Here is a 25033-nt window from a genome sequence, read left to right as displayed (position 1 = left end):
AAATTCTTTGAGATCCATTGTTGTTCTGTATCCTCTTGTGAGTTGTGGTAGACTTTAGCATCTTTTAATGTTGTTTTGTTGTATACCTGCTTCTTAGGTATCCTAGGATATTATCAAAGTTGATACCTTGTGGGACCTCTTTCTTGGGAGGGACTTGACGCTACTTCATATGCTCTAACCTGCAGTTTTGGTACCCATATTTGTCTGTTACCTCCATAGTACTCCTATTCGTTTAAGTTCCATTGTGATGCTATCCATCCCATGTGTTTGTCTTTTTGTGTTGATTTCCTTTCTTTAATTCAAACTGGATAATTGACTTCGACTAAACTGCTGGGAACAAACACTTGCTTGACTTTCCTTTGCTTTCTTGAGTACTTTGGCTGATATATCTTTTCTTTTTTGGGTGCCGCCTTAGAGGTTTCCATTGGGTCAACAATTGACTTGAAGATTTGAAAGCCTGACTTGCTAGAAGCATCTAATCCATGAGGCTTCTTTGATGTAGAGGCATATGCTGTCACACGTTCTTTGCTAATTGGTGGAGGCTCCACTTTAGCTTGACCTTTGTCTGTAAGATTTGTCCTTGATTCTTGTGACTTCTGCAACTCTGAATCTAGCATTAACGGTACCTGTAAATGTTGTTGGCTATCTCTTGGAGAAGAGAGTATTAGCATTTTATCTTCTTTATAGGCCTTGTGTTGATCTAACCACTAATGTCCAAGGATTACATCTGCAAACATTCCTTTTGAAGGCTTCACTTAAAACTTTACCTGCTCTTCATGATTTTGGATGCTAAGGGTAGCAACCATTTCTTCTTGACTTGTAGCCTTACCCATGATTTCCCTGTTACCTGGCTTGCTCTGAGTAATCTCTAGAATACTCTGGATGTTGTCTGCAACCATATTGCACTTTGCTTTTTTATCCAGTAGAGAATTGCATCTGACACTTTCTCCTTTTGCACTACTGAGAACTATAGCTATTCTCATTGGAGGTTATATTGAATATTTTTGTCTTTGTTCTACCATGGTCTCATCTTGATCTAACTGTGTATCTATGGAGGGTAACTTGAGACTCTGTTTTCCAATCTGACTTACATCAACTAATTTAATTGGCAATGTCTGATTGATCTTTAGACTTCCTATTGCTTCCTGGTTGTCTGCAACCTTGAACTTCTTAACTTCTTGCTTTGGTGGCATTCTTTGCTCAATAGCTATCATGGTTGCTCTTTGCTCTGTTTGATATGCACTTGCTATTGCCTGATTTGCTTTAAGCTCTTCTAAAGTTCTGGTCGATGGAGATGAATCATCTTCAATAAGCTTTGATTTGGCATCAGTATCCATTTTAACTGTGCTTGAGAACCTTGTCGTGTCGCCGCAGGTGACCAGTCTTGGTCTTCATTCTTGGTTGTCTCTGAAGACTACATCTTCATTGAACTCTGTATCTCTAGGACCTTTTGGGTCATTTGCATTTCCATTATAATGTTGTCTGGCATATCTTTTGGTGTTATCACATGGAATTGAGCTATAATGATCTGTGAACTTACTTCAATGGTGGTGGAGATGTTTCCCTAGCATTCTGCTCATTTGTTTCTTGATATGCTCACAAATTCAGGAGCATCTTCCAACTGCGGTTGTCCACATCTTTTCCAAGTGCAAAAAGACATGAGGTTCTTGTCTAACAAAAAATCTAGCTTTACGTCACTTGACAGCTTTTCTTCGTTTTCAGCTTTTCTTCGTTTTCAGCAAAAATGTTGCACTTGATCATCTTAGGATTCGTGTGTAAATTGACTGATTTTGTTGTGGTAGCATCCTTTGGTTGAGCTTTATCTGCATTTTCTTTGCTTTGACCACCTGCTTCAATCGATGTTGACTCCATTGGCTGTAACATTGCACTTTTTGTTTGCAATTGATAAGCATTGTCCACCTGCATTTGAGTAACCTTTGATCTCAGAAGATCCATTGTACTTTTTTGGCAGAATCTGTCTCTTCTGTGGAGAAGATTTTGGTGGTGACCTTTGTGTAGCTTTTTGAACTTTAGGTTCTTTTGACTTTGACTATTTTGTCATCTGTTCTGGCAGTTTGAGGCTTTGCATCATCTTCAGATAGTCTTTGACTTCAGTTGGCGGACCCTCCGTAGGGGTTTGTACAAGGTCATGATCTGGTTGATATTAATTACCATGTGCATCTTGATATGCATATGTGAGCTTGGCCACATGTAACTGCTTGAACACTATTGTACTTGTCGGTTTTTGGCTTTGACTTATGAAGATCAGCTGAAACTTTTGTCCTTGATTATCTTCATAGAGGCATTTATCTATAGACTCTAATGGAATATAGGTCAATTGGAAACTTCCCACAACCATATGATCTTTCAATGGTTTCTGCCTTGAAGGGGTCTGTTGGTTAGAGGCTCTAGGGCTTCTAACTGGTGTAGCATTTCCTGGTACATAAGCTGAGCTTGATGGATTTACATATCCCCCCTTCCTAGGGTGATCACCATAGCCTGCTTCATTGTAAGAGGTCAAAATTGTTTGGCTCTGGTTTAGTCTCACCTTTTGGGACTGTGAAGGTACACTTTGGGTAGCACTGTTGACATTTGGTATCTGTGAACTTTCTACATAGTTTCCTATGTATCTCCTTGAAACATGACAAATTATTCCCCAAGTCAAGCTGTAGATAGCATTATCTTTGCCCTGATATTGTTTATCCCATGGGTCTCCTATGATATGAGCTTCTGTGGTTTCAGGACCCAAGGCATCATAGATGCTAGACTCTCGTCTATATCTAAGGTTGTTTTGGTCAAAGTATATGCTTGTTTGATCACAACATCGAAGCTTGATTTTCGATGGAGGAGAGTTTGGCTCTGAACAGATTTTTGGGTTCACTCGAGTAATATCCTTCAGCTCTAGAGAGGATGGGCTATAATAGATTCTTCTCTCTGAAATGAATCATCCTTTTTATTCTATCAATGGACGCACTTCTATGAGCTGGTATGTGGGCCGTTCAAACACTGGTTGATCCTTTTTGTATAGTTTCCCTTTTTGGTCTACATAGTGTGCATATGAATCATGTGTACCATACAAAGCTAACAGCAATCTGTTTGATGTGTCCCTTAGACTCATGAATGATTGCACACGCGTGGCATTGGATGCAAAATCATTTGCAAACCTAACTTTCTTTTCAATCCTTGGTGATATCTCGACACCTTTACTAAATTCATGCAAGGATTTGTTGTTCAAAGAATCAATTTCAATATTTTCAGGTTTCTGCGCATCTTTATGCTGATTTTGAACTTGCAATGCTTTTACTGGTGCTTCTCATGGTAATGCAGAATCATCTGATTGCATTAAAAGTGACGTGTTAGATGCAATGGCCAAAATCGTACACGACCAGAGTCGACAGATGGGTGAATTTGGCAAGGGGCCATACACAACCAAAGTCGACAGCGTGGCAGATTTGGTAAGGGGTTGTGAGTTTGACAAGAAGCTCTCGAAGATTTAGAGCTTAGACATGCACACAATTTCCAAGCAAGGCCCTCGTAGCTTTAGATTTTTGACATGCACAAGCTCTCATGGAAAAGCAAGGTAAACGTGAGAAACAGACTTTCAAGAAAAGGGTCACTAAAAAGAAATTTCCTTTGAAACGGGCCATATGGGCTCCTCATGGGCTAGATCAAGGCAAGTTTCCTTGATGCTTCTCAACATATGTCTACCATGCACCAAATTCATTATTTTTTTCTTAATTGATTAATCATAGTTCATGCATGTAAGCAAATTTTCCTAGCAATAAAGACACGTCAGGCATGGCATGTGGTTTGTGAGGCAAAGGTCTTCAATAGGGCCGACCATTTATTGCAATTCAAAAAGCAAATAGGCATCTCTCTCTCTCTAGTTCAAAGTTTTGGAGTTTCTAGGGCATGGTTCCTAGAAAAGTTTTCTAAACTTGATGCAGTCCCAAACGCACAAAATCAACCCATTGTTGGCAAGCCAGATCTGATGGGTTTTCAAGGGTAATTGACAAAAAGTGCATGCATGCAATATTGGGCAACTTGGGTATATTAAAGTGTTACAAATTTCATAACCTTTAAAGTTTTTGCCTCCAAGAGGTTAAGAAGACGGGTTAACCATAAAAATTTTGTTGAAAAGAGAAGCTACAAGCTGATATCCACACACACTACCACACCATGGGTAATTCCAACAAATCAATAAGCAAGTTCAATTCAAGGTTTACTATTTTGAACTTCTTAATCTTGCAAAAAAATTTGCAATGCCAACTTGATAAGCAAATATTATTGTAGTCAAGCAGAGTTTGGCAACTAGATGAAATTTGATAGCTAAGCTTCCTAAGCTATCTCTTTCAACATTGAGAAATCTAAGGATGATTCTCCATACGACATATGATTTGACAAGGTCAATTCTCTAGAAAGTTTGACAATGTCAATTTTATTTTTCCATGATATTTGTATATCAATAGGAGCACATGTTGGCTATGAGCACAAAGGCTCCATCATGTCTGGTCTTTTTTATGTATCTATGTGAAGCAAGGCTTCAATTTTAGGCATATTGCATGGAGGCTTTTGAAGTTTGGAATATGCTATCAGCATACAAACTTGGGTGGCATGTTTGAATTCTTTTTCACTAGCACACGATATGAACTAAGCCACAAGGGGCATGTATGGTTTGTAGGACATCACTCTATTTCTCGATATACCTAGCTATGAGCTAGATTTAAGCAACGACAACTGGCCATGACGTGAGGTTAGACAATTTCAAGTTCTTCTTGTTTTTTTATATTTTAACCTTTATTTGGATCAAATTTCCTATTGTGAAATGGAAGTGGTTTTGGACAACTTAACAAGAAGCATGGCTTCTAACCTATGCCAAGGTATTATGCATTGATTTTGGGATTTAAGGCACTGGCACCCATTTTTGAAGCATTGGCCATACGAGGATATAAGCTCACATTTTACGTTTGGCAACATTGAATTGTGATGTATCCAGGCCAGTACAGATTGTGCAAGGTGCATATGTTTCATCTCAAACTATTGAGATTGTCATTAAAGCCAAGGTCTACTTTTTTATATGCATGCATGGCGTGCAAGTACATTGGAATTTGTTCCATTGAATCATTGTTTACGCTTCTGCTATAAGATCAACTACTTTGTTCAAGAAGAGTTAAGGTTGGTATATTTGCTTCTAATAGATTTATATGTTTACAGCAGTGGGCATTTTACACCATTGGCTCTATGCACAAGATGCAGCCAATACAAGATGATGCTTTCTATGGACAGCAAGTAGACATGGCCTCCCTATCAATCAACTAATTCATGGGATGACATGAATCAACTAAGAGAGCCTCCAAGAAGGTAATCTCTTATTTCAAACACCAAATAAAATCTAGTATGACTACATTCTGTTGGGTTTTGGGAATCTTTCTCCTCTTTTCATGGGAAAAAGATCGTTTTAAGATCCGATGTGAATATGATTTCACCTTGAGAGGATCTACTATTTAACTTGATCCAATTGTGAATAAGATTCCAATTTGAAAGGATCTCATGATTAGCCTATAGCACTAATTGTGGCTATTGGAGTGGTATTTCTAGGGTATGACCTAGGTAATGCCAAATCACTCCATGAGTCATTGATGGTTATTGATTGATCTCTTCTCAATTTTACTTTCAAGGATAGAAGTCCTCAATCTGCCAAGGGGTAGTGGATAAGTTCAACTTCACAAGTTGATTACAATCATTATTGGACACAGTAGACTATGTTGGTCACCGTCGTTAACTACGAGTTTAAGTACTTCCCATGTAGAATCTCACCAAGGGGTTTGAAATTGCAGAATCTCCCCAAAGGGTTTGGATTGTCAAGGCAAAACCTAGGGTTTCCAATTATTTTCACTAATCTCTCATCTAGTGCTTAACACATCAAATACATACTGGGTCTTTTAAGGCTGGATTTTTTGGTAATGTACCATGGGGTTTTGATTGCCAAGGAAACAAGGGTTGCCAAATCAATATTCATTTATTTTCACTAATCTCTCATTTAGTTTTTAATAGGTCAAAGACATACGGGGTATTTTGAGGCCAGATTTTAGGTAATGTACCTTTCAGGTTGTGACGTTTAGATTTGGATAGTGCAGTTGACTCCGAGCAAATGGACGGTATTTTCAACCACTAGGTAAGCATATGGTTTAGTTTCATTTCATTCTTTAATATGCTTTCATTCAATTTTTCAAGTTGGATGCATATGCTCAAATGCTTTTACCCATTTTTCTCTTTAGACACATGACAAGGTCATGTAAGAGCAAAGAACTTTAGGACAGTTGTGTACGAGATACATTGTTGCACCTCGAAGTTACAAACCTACATGGTAGGGTTTTTCTTGGCACTCTTCACATGTTGTTAGTCACAAGGGGTGCAACATGGTATAGGAACTCGTGGAGTTTGTTCTAGCCATTGTGGAGTAAGTTTTATGAGGGTCCCTCTCACTCATGTCGTTGAGTGTTTACAGCTACCTACAACACAAGTACATCTTGTACTTGATGGATTTTTTTTTTTGGACATCCTTACATGAGACATATTCCACATGTGAAAAATATGAGTCTCTAGGACAGATATTGGCACATGTTATTCCAATAATGTGTTGTGACAAAGTCCCTAGGTGCTAGTCATGTTCGTGTATTAGACCATTTTGAGCACGTTGTATCAAGAACAATTTCAATGGCCATAAATTATTACATACCTAGTCAGACTTGTGAGGATTACAATTACTATTGAAAAAATTTCACGGATGGTTGTTCACGCATATGGCAAAGCTATGTATTGTTAATAAAAAAACTTTATTTTTTGTACCTATATGTGGTTTATGTTTCACATTCTATTAAGGTTCAAATATTTTAGCAAGGCTTTCAAGTGATTCCAATAAGAAGTATTTAGTTCTTTACATAAAACTATTCACCCTCCTCTTCCATGTGTGCTATAAGCATCATATCCGCCATAAGCATTGCCAATTATAGTTGTAGGTTTGGATCAATTTTTGCTAAATGCGTGCACATTAGGTGTTATGGGACCTAGTGTAGCAAAGGAAACTTTGGAGCGGTGGTGCAGCTAAAGTGTGTCGACCATAGCAGAGGGCACAAGTAGGCATATACAAGCTAGCAGGTGCAAGTTAAAGTGCTAAGGTAGGTACAAAAGGCCAGGGCATGCAAGGGATAGTTGAAGTGTATGGTTGATGCAATTTTTTAAGCCTGAAGGGCTCCAGAACGAGCCAGATGGTATGGCAGGTAAAAAGGTTTGAAGGGATGATTTTTTTTCTTGGGGAAGTAGTGCTTGAAGTGGTCCAAGAGTTGGTTCAAACGTCTTATCAAACACATCTATGGATTGCAAGTTATGGTGGTTCAGAGTTGGAGTGGTTTGCAACTCCTAAATCGATAGGGTAGGTGAGGACAGGTGATGAAAGGTAGTTTTAGTTGATAGATGTGAGGTTATGTGTGTGTGGAATGTTGTAAATTGAGAATTTCAGAGTGATTGGGCTTGCTTGTGGTGTGGCGATGAGTGTGTGCATCTTTTCATGGGGATTTTTGTTTCCTATACTTACCCTTCACTTATGCATTTGAAATGTTTTAAAAGGATTCTTATTTTTCTAAGATTGGGGGGGCCTACTCTATATTGATTATATGCATTACTTTAAAATATCAGGCATTGTTGTAACCCACATTTACCATTCCTTTTTATTAAATGTATGTAAACATTCAAGGAGAAACAACTCAATAAGATGGGCCATGGCCAAGGGCTAGGACGACACAGATGATGTATAAGGGGCCTATATTGAGAAGGCCAAGGGCCTATGTTAGGCATGGTTGGATGGAGATGTGCATGTGCTAGTCCCCAGTCTCTCATAGATTCATGCTCAAATTGTTGGGGCACTACTAGTTTATCAAGATTTTGGTTGGCAAGAAACATGCTGAAAAAAAATTCGGAGACGTATGTACATTGGCTTATTTTTAAAACTTGAGGCCTCTACTACAAATTTGTATGGCACTTTTTACTTGAGTGTGGAGACTAGTATTCCTTGTCCTCCATCTTTTTTCTCAACCTTTATATCTGGTTTTTCTTTCAAAAAATCACAATCTTATCAGTTGTGCACACCTTAGGTTTTTTATGGTAAGGTAATTTGAAAACATGTGAGATCACTATTGATATGATTTGAATCTGTTGATTATTGATGGTTATTGTGGCTGTGTCAAGATTCAAGGTATCCACTACCTACTAGTGGATAGCTGCCATGTCAATAGCCATTCTTGCCAACTCCATAAGTATGGCCATGCCCCATCTATTTAGAAGCTCCTTCTCTTCCTCTTTAAAGACATATTTGCCTATGCCTTGGTAAGATATCATGACCTTCTCCTCTTTTATTGCAAGTTGTATTGCTTCTGCTACCTCCAAGTGTTGTGCTACAAATACAACCTTCATCATTTTGGAAGCCCTCGATTTTCCCATAATTCAAGTCTAAGAAGTGCCTTGTGTAGAGAAACATAATACCCTTGAGGAGGTTGGCAATGGAAACAAAGCACGAGCAGAAGCGATTTCTTGCTTTGTGTGTGCAAGCAAGAGCTCTTGCACATGGGATGTGTGTGTGTAAACGGCTGATGAAGCTATCTTAGGGTCTCATAATCTCCTCATTGTGATTTTCAATTGAGCCATGAATGTTCCACTCTTTCCACACCTTGAGAAAAGATCAATCATTATTGACATGGTGATCTTGCATTGGCTAGTCCTTTATAATCATTATTGGTGTGATACCCAAAAAGATTCAATCTTTAATGCACTGTCAATTACTATTAACTCACTTCACGTCTCATTTGGATTTCTCGTTTTTTAATGTACTCTTTTGTAGCCTTCCAATCATCCTTAGGTTGAAAATTCTAGTTGACTTTAGCCACAATAGACCTAACTAAAAATAAGTCCAGTGGGGAGGGTTTTAGAGTTGAGTCAGCCACATCAAAGGCTTGCACTAGAGGTTTTGTTGGGGCTTAATAAGATAGCTCTATCTTCAACCCATTGTAGACCCCATGCAACACCAGTCTAAACAATTCCTTCAATCGCATTGTGCCATAGAGTTAACCATGTAGGTCATTCAACCCCTGACTCACTAATTGTGTAGATGAGCTTGACTAAAAAGAAGAAGATCTAAGCAACACCCCCAATCCAGGAAAGCCCTAGGTCATCAAACCTTTTAACTACGGATAAGCGATGTAGGTAATCCTAATCTTGTATCGACATTGTCATGAGAAACATAGCTATGAGCCCTGCCCAACTCTTGCACCCTGTATAGAGCTGATAGAAGCGTCGTGAAGGCTAGGGTTCATTGCGACATTTAAAATACATATTTGTATGACATATTTTATGCAACATTTCTTGGGGAAGATTCTTACTTCCGTGCTATAAACCAATTTTCATGTAAAGAATTGTGCTTTCCTCCAATCATAGTATCATTATTTCACATGGACATAGCAATGCCTCACACTTATCTAATCAGATTTAAAAGAAATACCATATAAAACTCACAAGGTTTTCACTTTCACCAGCTTTTAGTTCTTGTTATCCTATCTCGAAGGAGAGCATCAGATTAAAGGTATCACTCACTCATTTCTATTAAAATGTTTCAGTAGACGTAAGAGGCTAGTTTGCTAACAACAACAACGTCAACATTCCACAAGTACTTCAACAAAATTTTAGAGAGAGAGAGAGAGAGGTGAAAAGCGGACCTATTATGCTCTATACAAATTCAATTTTGAGTATTCTTAGTTATTTTTTCACCATCCCTTGCTTGGTTGAGGTTTGATTCATTTCACGAGTTGCCAAGTTTCACAATCGTTCAATACATTTTTCCTCTTAGCATCTCTCACTTCCTCATAGAAATTGTTTGGCAAGTTGTTTTAGTGCTAGTTGCAAGCGGGTTGAAGTTGCAAACTCAAACAATTTATCAAGTAAATTAGGCCAACCCCTAATTATAGAAGATTTATGCTACAAGCCCAACACAAGTTTGCACAGGCAAGGAATTTCAATTCTCAGCTCGTCAAGAACTTGCAGTGAATAGAGCCTCAACACAAAGATTTTTTGAGTTCACCAGGCCCTTGCAGATTGCGTTTTGAAACACCAGTTGGAAAGGAACCACTGAAAGCTACTTCTTGATGAGTTCATGATTGCATTTGGCCATTGGGATTAAGGGCATTTGGCCACTGAAAGGGCACCACTGAAAGCTACTTCTCGATGAGTTCATGATTGCATTTGGCCATTGGGATTAAGGGCATGTGGCTCTACAATGGATGATACATGAGGATTTGGTGATGAAGATGGCCCTACTGGGGATGACGAGAGCTAACAATAGCAAAATAACAAAGTTGGCAGGCTTCCCTAGGCACCGCCAATATGAGTTGGCAGGGAGTCAGCAAGAAAATGCATAGAACCATGGGGTTTCTTGCATGCGGGTATAGTGCAGCAAAGGACCTGCAGTTTGCAGATTCAAGAGAGAAGAGTGAAAACGATAGAGAGAGCATGTCTCCATTGTTCCAAAAAGATCCAAAAATATTTGTTTTTTGATATTTATACAGTGTCGTCATCGGTAGAGAAGAGAATTTCCAATGCTGCATAATGAAAAAATGATGCAAAAAGACGTCAAAATCAAGTCCCGGTATAAACAAGGACCTAGGACTTGGGAAACTTAAAAGACAAAAGAACCAATGGAAAAAAGGCTACAGCCAATGTTTCCTTTGTTTTTGAATATTTGCTATCATTTTATATCACAAAAATTGTGATTTTAGACATGAAAAACATGTGGAGAGAGAGAGAGAGAGAGAGAGAGAGAGAGAGAGAGAGAGAGAGCCAGAGCCTCTTCTATTTATCTTGCTTTAGTTCCACATGATTCCATTCCTTTGTACTTACTACCTTATGAAGGCCATCATGAGTTCTCACCTTATTGTCATTAATGTCAATCTTGTTATTACATGCATTTTAATGCTTTAAGTTGCAAAAAAAAATGTGTGATTTTAGGAAGAAAGAGAATCGTTCAAAATGGTAGTAGCCTTTGGAGTTTGAGAGGAGAAGCTTAAATTTTTACGGTTTAATAAGGCTAAAAGAAAGGTATCATTCTTAAGCACCCAATTAAGCTTAATCATGTATAATCAATTGAACATGATCATTCTTGTTTAAGTAATAAGTTGTGTAATTTAATAGAGATTCTAATTGGATCTATATTACATACATTATATAGAATCTCTGGGAGATTTTGCGTCATTTCAACAATGAAAACTAAAATCTGCGTCCCTTATCGCCATCGTAGCTCTCTAGAGCTCCGCTCCCTCGCCCATTTTTACAACTCTTGGTGTCACCGCTCTTGACCGTCCACCCTTCGCCCACACCATCGCCCACTCCTACAACTCCAGTGATGCAAATGACCCTCTCTCTATCTGCTTCTATCCTCGTTGCCTGCTTGCTCCATCAGCGCCCCTCATCGGCATGATTGTTGCGACTAGCATTAAGCCATGCAAATGCGTAAGTGAGACCCACAGACCCCCCTGGCACACCGCTCCTCTACCTCGCAATGCTAATGCGCTACGGAGTCCCATTGCTGTCTATTTCGCCTAGCTCGCACTCCGTCATCAGCCCGAACAGCACCACGCAGTTGAGAGAGAGAGAGAGAGAGAGAGAGGGGTCTCCTGCACTCATGCTCCTGCCTCGCTGTTGACCCCTTCCTGCCTACCTCCGTGCTTCCTCGGTCTCACTGGCTCACTGGCATATCCGCGACGATTAACATTTGATACACGCGTCTCTCTCTCTCTCTCTCTCTCTCTCTCTCTCTCTCTCTCTCTCTCTCTCTCTCTCTCTCTCTCTCTCTCTCTCTCTCTCTCACTTACACGTCTCATCTCCATCCCTTTTCTCCTCAAAACATTGGGAGCATCTTGCTAGATTCCTGTTAATTTGACGTGCTCACAAAATGAGAGGCACATACTAACATAAAGAGAGACTTAGCATAGTTGCATAGACCATCCAAGGAAAAATTTAGCATAATAACACTTGATTACCACTTGGGGTATTGATCTCAAAGTTTTTTATGGATACCCATCTCTTGGGAGAAGTATACGTCTCAAGTATATTTGAGTATGTTCTGAAGTCGCGGAGCGGAGCGTGGGTCGACTCTCTCTCTCACACACACAGAGTGAGCTTACACAGTACAGTACGCAGAGAGATGTTAGAAGGGTTATCTCCCAAATCCTTAGTATTCACAAAGAATATGTTAGTATATACAAAGAGTTAGAGGTAAGTGAGTTAGGCGGCCGGCCGGCCATATCCGCATAAGAGGCCACTTGGGCTTTAATCCCAACAACCTCCCACTTAAAGTCCAATGTGGCACTTTAAGTAACTGTAAATCTATGAACATAAATGTACAAAGATTTACATGGCTGCCATCTATCCAATGCCCAATAACTCACGACAATGCACAAAGCCCTCTCCTGGAAGTCCCTTTGTGAGTAGATCAGCAGGATTGTCCTTGGTGTGGATCTTCAGCAGTTGTATCTGCTTGTCTTCAAGTACTTCCCTAATGAAGTGATACTTCACATCAATATGCTTAGTCTTCGAATGGAACACTGGATTCTTTGCCAATTGTATAGCACTTTGACTATCACAATATAACTCTGGCATATCTGCATTGATTCCCAAGTCTGCAACCAATCTACCAAGCCAAATAGCTTCTTTGCATGCCTCATTTGCTGCAACATACTCAGCTTCTGTAGTAGACTGCGTAACACAATCTTGTAATCGAGATCGCCATGATATGGCACCTCCAGCCAATGTAAAGACATAGCCTGATGTAGATCTCATCTTATCCAAGTCTCCTGCATAATCTGAGTCAGTGTATCCTCTGACACTCAAATCCTGACTACCATAGCATATGCGCATACTCTTTGTATGTTTTAAGTATCTCATGATACCTTTCACTGCCTCCCAATGTTTCTTGCCGGGATTTGACATATATCTGCTAACCACTCCCACTGCAAATGCAATATCCGGACGTGTAGCAATCATTGCATACATCAAACTACCCACTGCAGACGCATATGGAATCTTATCCATTTCAGCCTTTTCTTCCTCAGACACAGGACAATCTTGTTTGCTAAGTTTCACATATGGTGGCAATGGAACACTCAATGCCTTTCCCTTCTCCATATTGAAACGTTGCAAAACCTTGTCAATATACTCTGTTTGAGATAACCAAATCAACTTCTTTGATCTGTCTCTCTCAATGCGCATACCAAGTATATGACTTGCCTCACCCATGTCTTTCATGTCAAACGATTTTGCCATCTTTGACTTCAAAGCTGAAATTTCTTCCAAGTGTTTGCCAGCAATCAACATGTCATCCACATACAAAATAAGGATCAGCCAACTGCCATCCTTAGCCTTCTTTGTATATAGACAGTGATCGAACTCACTACGTCTGTAGCCTTGAGAAAGCATAAACTGGTGGAACTTATGGTACCATGCCCTCGGTGATTGTTTTAAGCCATAAAGACTCTTTAACAACTGGCATACCAAATGTTCCATGCCTTTCTCAACAAACCCTTCTGGCTGCTGCATGTAAATTTCCACATCTAAATCACCATGCAAGAACGCTGTCTTGACATCCATTTGGTGCAACACCAAATCCAATATAGCAACCAATGCAAGAAAGCATCTCAATGTAGTCATCTTGACCACTGGAGAGAAGACTTCATCAAAGTCAATGCCTTGTTCTTGCTTAAAGCCCTTGGCAACAAGCCTTGCTTTGTACTTTGGCTGACTATCATGAGCGGTGATCTTATACCTGTAAACCCATTTACAAGGTAGAGCCTTTTTGCCCTGTGGTAATTTAACCAACTTCCATGTCTGGTTTTTATGCAGAGCTGTCATCTCTGACTGCATGGCCAACTGCCATTTTTTCGAGTCAACCACTTGTAATGCTTCCTTGTAACAAGATGGTTCTCCGCAATCTGTGAGCATGACATAATTTAGAGATGGCACATAACGATCAGGTGGTTTGGAGACACGCTCAGAACGTCTCACCACAATTGATTCTGCCTCTCTAGCCACTATAGGCTGTTCCTGAGCCTGACCATGCTGTCTTGATGTGCTAGCACTAGGTCCATCTTCCCTGAAGACAACTCTTCTGATCTCCTCTGTCTTCTCTGGCTTAGCGTGAAACTTGGATTCATTGAAATGCACATCATTGCTACGAATAAGCTTTCTGGACTCAGGATCCCAAAGCCGGTAACCCATCTCGCCCGATTCTCCGTAGCCAAGAAATATACACTTCTTGCTCTTTGGTTCTAACTTATTTCTGAACTCCTTAGGAATATGGCTATAAGCTTCACAACCAAAGACTCTGAGATGCTTATACGAAGGTGCCTTGCCTGTCCATAGCATCTCGGCCACTGCACTCTTATCCAGAACCCTACTAGGAGACCTGTTGATCAAATGGACTGCTGTAGCCACTGCTTCCGCCCAAAATCCATCAGGTAACTCAGCATTTGACAACATGCTTCTGACCTTCTCTTGTATGGTCCTATTCATACGTTCTGCAACCCCATTCTGTGAAGGATTATATGGTGCAGTAAGTTCCCGCTTAATCCCTTTTTCTTGACAAAAGTCTTGAAAAGCTTTGGAAACGTACTCTCCACCATTGTCAGTTCTCAAGCACTTCAGCTTCTGACCACTCTGATTCTCCACCAGCTGCAAGAATGTCTTAAAGACCTTGAGCACCTCATCCTTGTGCTTCAAGAAGTAAACCCATACTTTGCGAGAATAGTCATCTATGAATGTACAAAAGTACGCTGCTCCCCCTAGTGACAAACTAGGCATTGGTCCGCATAGGTCACTGTGTACAAGAGCTAACCGTTCGTCCCTACGATTCCTCTTTGATCTGTGCGGTTCCTGTGTTTGCTTACCATAAACACAATGCTCACAAAACTCGAAATCTTGAAATGAAAAGCCAGGCAAATAACCATAATGAGAAAGTATTTCCATTCCTCTTTTTGACATATGTCCCAACCTACGATGCCACAGTGACACACTTGGCTGCTCAATCACATTAATTACATGGTTTTTAACCTCTGAAACATGTAAAGTGTACAGAGTTCCTGACTTGCTGCCATGTGCTACAGTCATCGAACCTTTGGAGATCTTCCAAGCGCTGTTCCCAAAAACTGTCACATAACCCGCATCATCCAACTTCCCTGTACTAATCAAGCTCTTTCGGATTGCTGGAACATGTCTGACATTCTTGAGCCATAAAGAAGAGCCATTCTGAAACTTCAACTGCACATCTCCCACTCCAAGTATGTCACAAACCTGCTCATTGCCAAGTCTGACATAGTCTTTAGTAGCCACATATGATGTAAACCACTCTTTGTGCGGAGAAACATGTAAAGATGCCCCTGAGTCGATAATCCAATCACTCATAGCATGTCCATCCTCTGCAGTCAAGAAAACAGAATCAAGATTGCTTGTAAGGAAGATGTCACCAGCTGCTATACCAGAATCACTGTCTGAACCAGATCCTGTGACATTCACCTCTTCAATCTTCACTGAACTCTTCTTTTCATCTTGCTCAAAACTCTTTGTTTTGCCTTTTTCTTGTTTCCACTTCGTACAGTCTCGCTTCATGTGACCCTTCTTGCCACAATGGTAGCATTCTATGTCATCCTTTGACTTCGAATCACGAGACTTACTTCGGTTTTGTGCCTTCTTACCCTTCTTCTCTTTAAACTGTTGTCTCCCTCGAACGACCAAAGCACTATTGCCTTTGCCTTTGTCAATGTTCTTCCTGTTCACTTCCTCTGTGAGCAAGCTGCCTTCTACATTGGCACTTGTAAGACCTTCTGGCGCGACAGAATTACTTAACGCTGTACGAAAAGTATCCCAACTGTCTGGCAAAGTGATTAAGAGAAACATAGCCTTCACTGAATCTGGAAAGACTATCTCTTGTGCTGTTAACTGGCTGAAAATTGAGTGAAATTCATTCAGATGATTTGACATGGCTGTCCCTTCCTTCATCTTCAAATCCACCAATTTCTTGAGCCAGTAAATCTGAGAAGCAGCACTTTGTTTCTCGTACATATCACATAGCTTTTGCCATACGCCATACGCTGTAGTCTCTTCTGCTACGTTGAAGTAAACATTTTCTGCCAGTGTCAGCATGATTGTGGAACAAGCTAACTCGTCAAGCTCTTCCCACTCATCTTGAGCCATAAATTCTGGTCTCTCCCCTTTGAGCTTCAGTGGCTTCACTTGTTTTTTCTGCACCAAAACCTGCCAAATCTGCTTCTTCCAGAATGGAAAGTTTGTGCCATCCAGCTTCTTTATGTTGTAAAGAGTCTCACTGTGAGAAGATGCCATATCTGCCAAACTGTTTACTCCTGAGAAAAATCCGGCAGAGTTTCCCCTGTAAACTGGCCTCTGTACACAGTAAACAAGCTATAATCAACAAGCTGAACACCTCTCCTCAGGAACTGTCAGTATTTTTGAAAATTTTTGACAGAGTCTCCCCTGTAAACTGAGCTCTGAGAACCAAAAGATAGCTCAAGAAACAATCATAAATAGCTGACCAATGACAAATCTAAAAAATCCCTGTAATATGCTGTCCTGTAAGCATACACTGTCTCCTCTCTGGGCGATGACAGAACCTGTATCTGTCTCAAGACTGAACCCTGAACAATGCCTCAACGTCCTGACGCATAAGATGCAATCCAGTGTCTACACAAAGTCATACATCCTAAGGGATAAAAGTCGCCGAAGAGGATGCGTGTAGAGGGGAACTCCAGCAACCTAATCCACCTCACACTGGGTAACCCAGCCCCCAGTGCTTGGCTTCAAAAAACCTCACACACGACCCTCTCAGATGGCTCAGCAAACTGCCCAGAACTAGCATACATCCTATAATAGACCAATCACTGTCCTATGACCGCTGCGGCGGTCTGTCTGCTAGCGTGACTCACAACTAGCAGACCCACAATCACAGTACATCAATCTGCAATACATGCCAGTGGTGTCAAGCCGTCGTATGGCCACACCTCCCCTGGAACCTGGCAAGCACAAGAAGTAGCAATGCAGACTGCAATATATATATCTGATGATATATATGTGTACCTGGTCTATAGATGATGCTCTGAAGACGAATAAGTGATGTATGTCGATGTCGATATTGATGTCGACCACCTCCTGCTTGCCAATCTACACAAGACGGATTTCTTTGCGGCTGAAATCTATCTTCTGCTGTAGTGCTCAGAACGAAATTCTGAGGGCATAAACGGCTTCGAAAGGGAGGTAAAACCCCAGGTCGCCTGGTGGAAACGCTCCCGGAACGCCGAGTGTGAATTTTCGAACTCCGGATCCAGAATCTGCCGGAAAAGTGTGCGCGCGCGCGATTGCGCAAATCCGCACTGAACCAAGGCTCTGATACCAATTGAAGTCGCGGAGCGGAGCGTGGGTCGACTCTCTCTCTCACACACACAGAGTGAGCTTACACAGTACAATACGCAGAGAGATGTTAGAAGGGTTATCTCCCAAATCCTTAGTATTCACAAAGAATATGTTAGTATATACAAAGAGTTAGAGGTAAGTGAGTTAGGCGGGCGGCCGGCCATATCCGCATAAGAGGCCACTTGGGCTTTAATCCCAACATGTTCAACACCAAATATAAGTGAGTGAAGTAGCTAGGCCTTTTCATAGATTTCTCCAAGTAAGGGACCTACTAGAAGCTGCCACCCATTGCAAGAGCTAGCCCCTAGCTTAGGAACTTGTCCTAGCTTGTTATTCCAACCAAGCAAGGTCGTCCAAGCCACCTATAGCTTCTACACTGTCCATTTAGTCAAGTTCTAGGGCTTGCAAGCTTTGCAGGTTATTCTTTGCTTGATCCGAGCGCCACACTGCCCCCATGTGACTCCATGTGCACCCCATGTGATATCCTGTCAGTTTTTGGTTTAGAATGCTTGTTGTACAACGTTGGGAAGTTTTAAAGGGGAAAGCAAGATAGGTCAGATGAATGCTCGGTTCAGTTTTCAAAAAAAAATCTTTTTCTCTTGTTTTTTGTGCTTCTCTATGGGTTTTTGTGAAAAACAAGGCCGGATCTTTAATTACAAGTTCTACGAAAGCTAGAATTCAATTTTGTAAAAATCTACTTTTTGAGTGCTTTTCAAAAGTAGGTCCATTCTCTAGTTCAAGTAGGCTAGGTGAAGCCATGGTTCACTTTTAGAAAATTTTGCTTTTTATATATTTTCATACTTTTTTTTAAAAGCTTTTTGCACTTTTCGGCATTCCCAACCAGTAATGTGCCTTTTAAAATTGTCTAACCCCAAAAATATTAATTTTGGTCACCATATACCATGGAGAAACAGAATTTTTACAGGACCTATTTTTATAAAAAGCGACACCATAAATACGGGGCCGTAGGATAAGTGTCGTGATGATTATACCGAGGCAACACAATGCAGTCTAGTTCATGTACGTCTTATTAGATGCTTCGATCCAATTTGTTGACTGGGTTATTGCAAAAAAATTGAGTGGTTTTGGCCAGAGTTGATTTCCAAAAGCAAGGCCATGTTTTTAGCAAAAGTCTCAAAATGCTAGGAGCTATTCCAAGCTAGAAGGGATGCCCTGTTTTGTCTTAGGGCATACTCCAACCTACCTGTGAGTTCTAAAAGGATCATTAGTGCTTAGTTATCAAAGTTATCAGCTGCATAGAATATAGTGAAACTCTATGTATGTATTATATAGAGGTGGTGTACGCTCTCCATGACTATCTCCATAAGAATCTCTTTCTCGTTCGCAACAAGAAGAAGAAGAAGGGCCATCTCTCTCTATTCTCTTCTCCTTTCATGGTGCACACGCTTTACATCAACCTCGTGGTGAAATCCTCTATGTAGCTCTCATCACCGTTCTCTTATGGCAAAGCAAGAAGCTTTTCGATCATTGATAATCACTCCTTGTTCACAATAAGAAGCTCTAAAGTCCATAGCCATCATCACTTTCTCTCTCTACTTTCATTTTTGAGAAACTATGCTCTCGGTGGTTTCTTTTTAGGTACACAAGTATGTACAGGCTATCAGAAGTTTATGAGGATGCTCCATGCTTGTTTCATCGTGTTTAGCAGGTTGAAACATGCATATGGTGTATTTATGATCATGTAGATGCATAAAAAGCACTCTTTGCTTTCGCATAATGTAAGCGACAGGGACACTGTTTTGGCCGTATCTCTGAAACCGTTATGAATCACGTCAAAACCCTTGAATCGGAGATTAACCAGATCATTTAGAGCATTTTCTTGAGTGAAGAGTTATGGTCAAAATAAATCTTATTGCCGACTGCAGGGTGCTATCATTTAACGAGCAAAGCATGAGCGGCTAAAAGTGAGCGAGAGTAAAAACCCAAGTAAAAACTTGAAATTTCATAGTCATTGTAAACATTGGATATCTACAATAAACCAAAGTATGCTATTCAATCACGCACAATTCCAGAGAAATGCTTTTAATACAGTTCCACTACATACACCCACTTTCATTCTCATGAAAATGATTTCTACACATTTTTGTAAAAGAAATTCGATGCATTCAATTATATTTCTTTAGAGAATTTATCTTTGAGCTTAGTTCTAGAGAAGCTACATTTGGAGGAGTCAAAATTATATTCTTCTAAAGAAACTATGTTTGAGGGCCATGCATCTATAAGATACCCGATTTTTGGGTCTCTTTTAAAAATTTAAAAAATAGATTTCTAGTGTACCCTAGAGTCCAAGTATAAGCCATTTTTAGTTAGAAAAGTCATATCCCAACCCAAGCTACAACCATATTCCTTAAGAGAAATTATATCTTAGTAGTCCAACTCACAATAATAGGATCACTATATGCCCACATCTGTACAATATCTCTTTATTGTTTGATAAGAAAAATAATAAGGAGCTCTTTAAGTATTTAAGTAGGTTGCTCCACGCACACGGAGCATCTCTCTCTCAAGGGGGGGAGGGGGTAGTTTATCATTTGTGGCTATTTTACGTAAGAAAATCTTCTACTAGGAAACTTAGAATCTCTGCTCCACTCACATAGAGCATCTCTCTCAAGGGGGGAGGGGGTAGTTTTTCATTTGTGGCTATTTAACATAAGAAAATCTTCTACTAGGAAACTTAGAAATACTAGATGTTTTAAGTTTAAAAACTCAATTTTAACTATTGTGATTTTAAGGATGTAAAAATATAGATTATAGAAACTTGAGCCAATTATATGTCCATAAGCCGTGTCTAGTATCCAAGGCACTTATATAGATTCCAAAATGTTTATTCAAACTACAAGAATGGCTTTGAATTCAACGTATGGTTGAGAAAAATATAGCAAAAGGTGCATGCAAGATGGAAGTTTGAGTGAGTGATTGTTTAAAAGACACAAAGTAAAAAAAAGAATGACATAGAAGAAAATCTAGCTAATAGAATATTTTTTGAGGTCATCATATGATTTCATCATACGCAATCGTAAAAATCAAGAAATGTAAAATTTAAATAGATTAAGAGCAATTTATAGATTCCAAATGCTTATGCTAACAAAATACATTTCCATGAAACATTGAATTTCAATTCTCTCCCTATCTAGCTGCCCATCTATTGGTGTTTTCTTTTATATTTTTTCGGGTGTATGATAAATGTGTATAACATGTCGGATGTTTGTATATAAATGTGTAGATGCATGTATGATGTCATAGCATGATCTTTGTTTGAGATCTCTTTGAAAATTTCTCCTCATGTTCATCTATCTATGTCTATGTTGGTCTCCATGTCTCTACATGAATCTTTCATCGAACTTAGTTATTTGTACTTCCCTTTATATCAGTGTCCCTCATCTATATAAGACTTGTTCCACATTTTTGTGAGCCTATCACTACATGTCTATCTCTTTGTTGGTATGTCTACATCTATCTACACGTAAACTTGCTCGTAAACTTTCCATATGTTTGTTTATCATCCTTGGTTTTACTAGCTATCTATCTAACTAGACTTTTTGTCTATTTTTTGTTTTTGCCAAACCACTTAATTATATATCCATCTTTCATTTTACCTATTTGTTTTTCATTTATCTATCCAGTTGTCTATCATTTCTTAGTCCATCCATACTTGGTGGTTAGCTAAATATATCAAGCATTTCTCTCATCTACTTTCCTATGTAGTTTGAAATCAAGCTTTCAAGTATTTAATCCATCAACCCATAAGTCCACCATCTAAAAATAAATGTCAGATCTTATGACCACCTATATTTCTTTCAAAGATTGCTGAAATTAATTCTTTACATTCCCTTGGGTATTGTATCATCAATCTATCTGAATGAATATGGTATTTATTATTTTTTGTTGTATTTGTTTGCATGTATTTCAAAGAAAAGTGTTTTTTAAAAAGTGAGATAAGCAAATACTTTCTTGTTGGGTATAAAAAAATTAATATTGATTGATACGACAACATAAATGTTAGCTCTTCTCTTCTTACAAAGTGTGGTTAATGCTCTAGGTGGAGACTTTTCCTTGAGGCCATGTTGTGAAGGCCTAAACGGCTCTAGTTGTGGAGATGTGGATAACGATGGGAACCTTCTGTATAAAGTATGTTCATCGCCCCAACAATCACTCTTTTGGGATTCTTTTCATCCTACAAATGCAGGATGGGCAGCTATATCCAAGACCTTATTATCATCTTGATTAACAAATCCATTTATGGATCCTTTAAATGTTATGGTACTAAAATTGAAATCCATTTAAGTATCCTTTAAATGTAGTGGAAGGTAATAGGTTTTTCCGTTATCTAACTAATTGTATTCAAACTCATTCTGCCAACAATTTATCCTATATATTAACAATTGAGTTGTATGAAAACACTTAGTATGTGTCATCACACATGCATTGATTCAACAAAACAAGCACACGATTACAGTCATGCAGTCATGTGTTTTAATCAAAAGATGAAAAATTATCTTCTATCACTATGCAATATTTGTTTAGGATCTGACAAACAAGTAGGCCCAAAAATTATGGTTTTGTGGTAGGAGTAAATTTTTTGATTGAAAACACCCCTTATAACATCACGTAAACATCAACATTGCTAATAGACAGGGATACAAATGGACACCCAAACTTTATGGCTAAGATAACAACTAAAAATTTGCACCAAAAAATGACAATTGTCGAAGCCACCACAATTTTGGGGTTAAAAGGCAATGTGTCTTTGCCCGAGGCCGGGTGCTGTTGTCCCAGTCGCTCACTCACCACTACCTTATTCATGTACATAAACAAAGAATAAGGAGCTCCTCACCACGCACATAGCATTGTGCATGCTCTCCACTCCCTTCTTCCACATTGCACCACACACAACACTCTTTCAACTAGTATCAAAGAATCTTATACGCTATGACATGTGTACTATGTTCCTCAGCTGAAATAGAGCTTGATTTGAGTGACAGAGTTAGCAAATTGTGGGTGCCATCAGATACCTCTTAGATATTAGTCTTTCCAGACATGTTGTAAATCAAGTGTGATTGCCAAGGGAGCACATGATGGCTTGGTATATCATATGCATGTATCTAAGGTACAAGATGGCATAGTCTTGATTTTATTGCCGGCATGTGTTAAGCGAGAGACGAGATGTGTCTCCTTTGCTAGTGACCTCCTAAGCTCTAGTATGCTATGCAAGACATTCCAATAAACTCTATAGAGGTAGAGGTAGAGCATAAGTGCTCTAGTGAGACACAGCAGGTGTTGTCAGAGTCTATGCAGACAGAGGTAGAGTAGGTCTGCTCCCTATAGACACAAGAAGAGATGACGAGCATAAAGTTCTTTGTTATGCTCATGCTAGTGGATGATGAGTTGATGCCAGGACACACGGTTCAGCCTATGGATGAGAGGAACATAGCCATCCCAATGTCAGCAATGAGACATCCATGCGAAGATGAGTAATCATGATGATACAGTGCATGTAGATAGCGCTAAGGAGGCTAGGATAGCTAGGCTTGTGCAGATTTTGCAGTGTTTGGGTGTCTCATGTATGACCTACTAGTGTTGAGGCCCAACTTAGCAGCTTCAGTGGGAGCATTTGCAGCAGGCATTGTCAGTCATATGGTGACTTACACTAGCATGATGCATGGTGGAGTTATCCATACCATACAAACATTTATGTAGGATTTGCATGTAGTCTCTAGTGTGGATATTCATGCTTGCCTATCACTCAAGCCGATATGACTGCATGTAGATTGAGAGAGCGAGCCACTGGGTGTAGGTTGAGAGAGTCTCTCACCTAGTTTCGTGTACATTCACCTTTAAGTGTGAGGTCGTTGGGGTTAAAGACGAGACTTCGCTTGGGGCCAGACGTACGGTGTCCGGTCACCAATGCATTGACCACTACCTTATCCATGCACATATACAAAGAATAAGGAGCTCCTCAGATTGTTTCTCAACCTACATAGCACCGTGCATGCTCTCCTCTCCCTTCTCTCGCACCACATCGCACACATGCATCCACACACAATACTCTTTACTCAATACATAAATGTATGGCACTTAATGCATAGTGTGAAAAATTGGGTCCTTCTAAACTCCATGATTTTTTTCATAATTTGGTAACGCAAACCTGATATAATACATGTGTGGCATTCAATTTACTCATAAATATCTGTTTTTATCTCAAAAGCATACATTTGTATAGTTTTATACATGTGAACATTTGAGACAATTTAGTTTAGTTATTATTGTCCTTTCACTGGTATCAAAGCCAAATCTCTCTCTTTCTCTCTCTCTCTCTCTCTCTCTCTCTCTCTCTCTCTCTCTCTCTCTCTCTCTCTCTCTGTGTGTGTGTAGAAAATGAGGAGAGACTACAGAAAAGGTGCCAGGAAGAGGAAGGAGAAGCATGCAGCAAGCCTGCATGAAGCCATGCAACAAAGGGGTGGTGATAAAAGTCTATGAGTGACCTTCGGGTCTATGACAAAGTCAAATGTGAAGCGGCCCTTGCACACATGATGGTGGCAGGGTTGATATGCACGAAAGGCGACATAGTTGGTCTTGAAGGGAGCGGGGCACCCCCTTATGTGCACCACAATTTGTCATACTTAGAAGGTCTTGAAAATTGCACATAGGTTGGCATAAACAAATATCTCTCTCTCTCTCTCTCTCTCTCTCTCTCTCTCTCTCTCTCTCTCTCTCTCTCTCTCTCTCTCTCTCTCTCTCTCTCTCTCTCTCTCTCTCTCTCTCTCTCTCTCTCTCTCTCTCTCTCTCTCATGTGCTTCCTCTGCTTCTTCGCCATGGCCACTGATGTCCACATTATTTTGAAAATTGTCGCTCAAGGGTTTCCAAGGGAGTTACCAGGAGTCATTCCGACAAACCCCTTTGACCACAGTCTCTATGGCATCAAAAGGCTTCATGCCTTATACCCTGCAAGTTAAGGCATGAATGGCATGGAGTCGTGTTGCGCACCCTGCACTCCTCTCCTTTACTGGGCTGCCGACAATAAGGCACCATGGCTTTCTTCAAATGGGTTCACACTTGGAGGCCCTAAGTGGCCCTTAAATTGGTCAAGGGTTGTTCTCACCTTACCCAAGAATAGTACATCAACAAGGCTATCTACATGTAGGCAAGGCTTGAGGTGTTGGAATTAGGGTTGAGGGAAAACACACAGAGCTTAGAGAAGATGAAGGAAGCTCAAGGCACACAATAGAGAGTGTATTACTTAGTGTGCAATGGAAAGATAGATAGCCCTAACGGTGATGGACATATATAAAATGCACAGGGGAGGGAACCCTCCTAAAGAGGGGAAAAATGCCTCAGTGGTCCTAGTGTGTTCACACACATCACTACCACATGTATATGGTAACAAATCTCCCCTAAGAGTGATGCGGTGAACAAAGGCTGGCACGAAGAGTAAAGGGAACTACCATGCCCTGAGGACAGGAACAGTCCACAAAGGGAAGCAATCCCAAAGCTTTGCGGA

The 25033-nt window shown here is 40.0% G+C and overlaps 1 protein-coding gene across 1 annotated transcript in view; it reads left to right on the top strand.

The window, feature by feature from the left end:
* Positions 1-21988, top strand: part of LOC147446169 (GDSL esterase/lipase At3g09930-like) — a 190819-nt gene extending 168831 nt beyond the window's left edge. Inside the window, exon 5 of the mRNA XM_086525449.1 lies at positions 21575-21988. Coding sequence (XP_086381575.1) covers positions 21575-21759 — 185 coding nt within the window. The 3' untranslated portion in view covers positions 21760-21988. The remainder of the gene's footprint in view (positions 1-21574) is intronic.
* Positions 21989-25033: the final 3045 nt, after the last annotated feature.

The sequence above is a fragment of the Adiantum capillus-veneris genome, chromosome 12 (genome assembly GCF_014529385.1).
Source record: "Adiantum capillus-veneris isolate H3 chromosome 12, ASM1452938v2, whole genome shotgun sequence".
NCBI lineage: Eukaryota > Viridiplantae > Streptophyta > Polypodiopsida > Polypodiales > Pteridaceae > Adiantum > Adiantum capillus-veneris.
The sequence above is the reverse complement of the archived record's forward strand: the minus strand, read 5'-3'. Positions and strand labels throughout refer to the sequence as shown.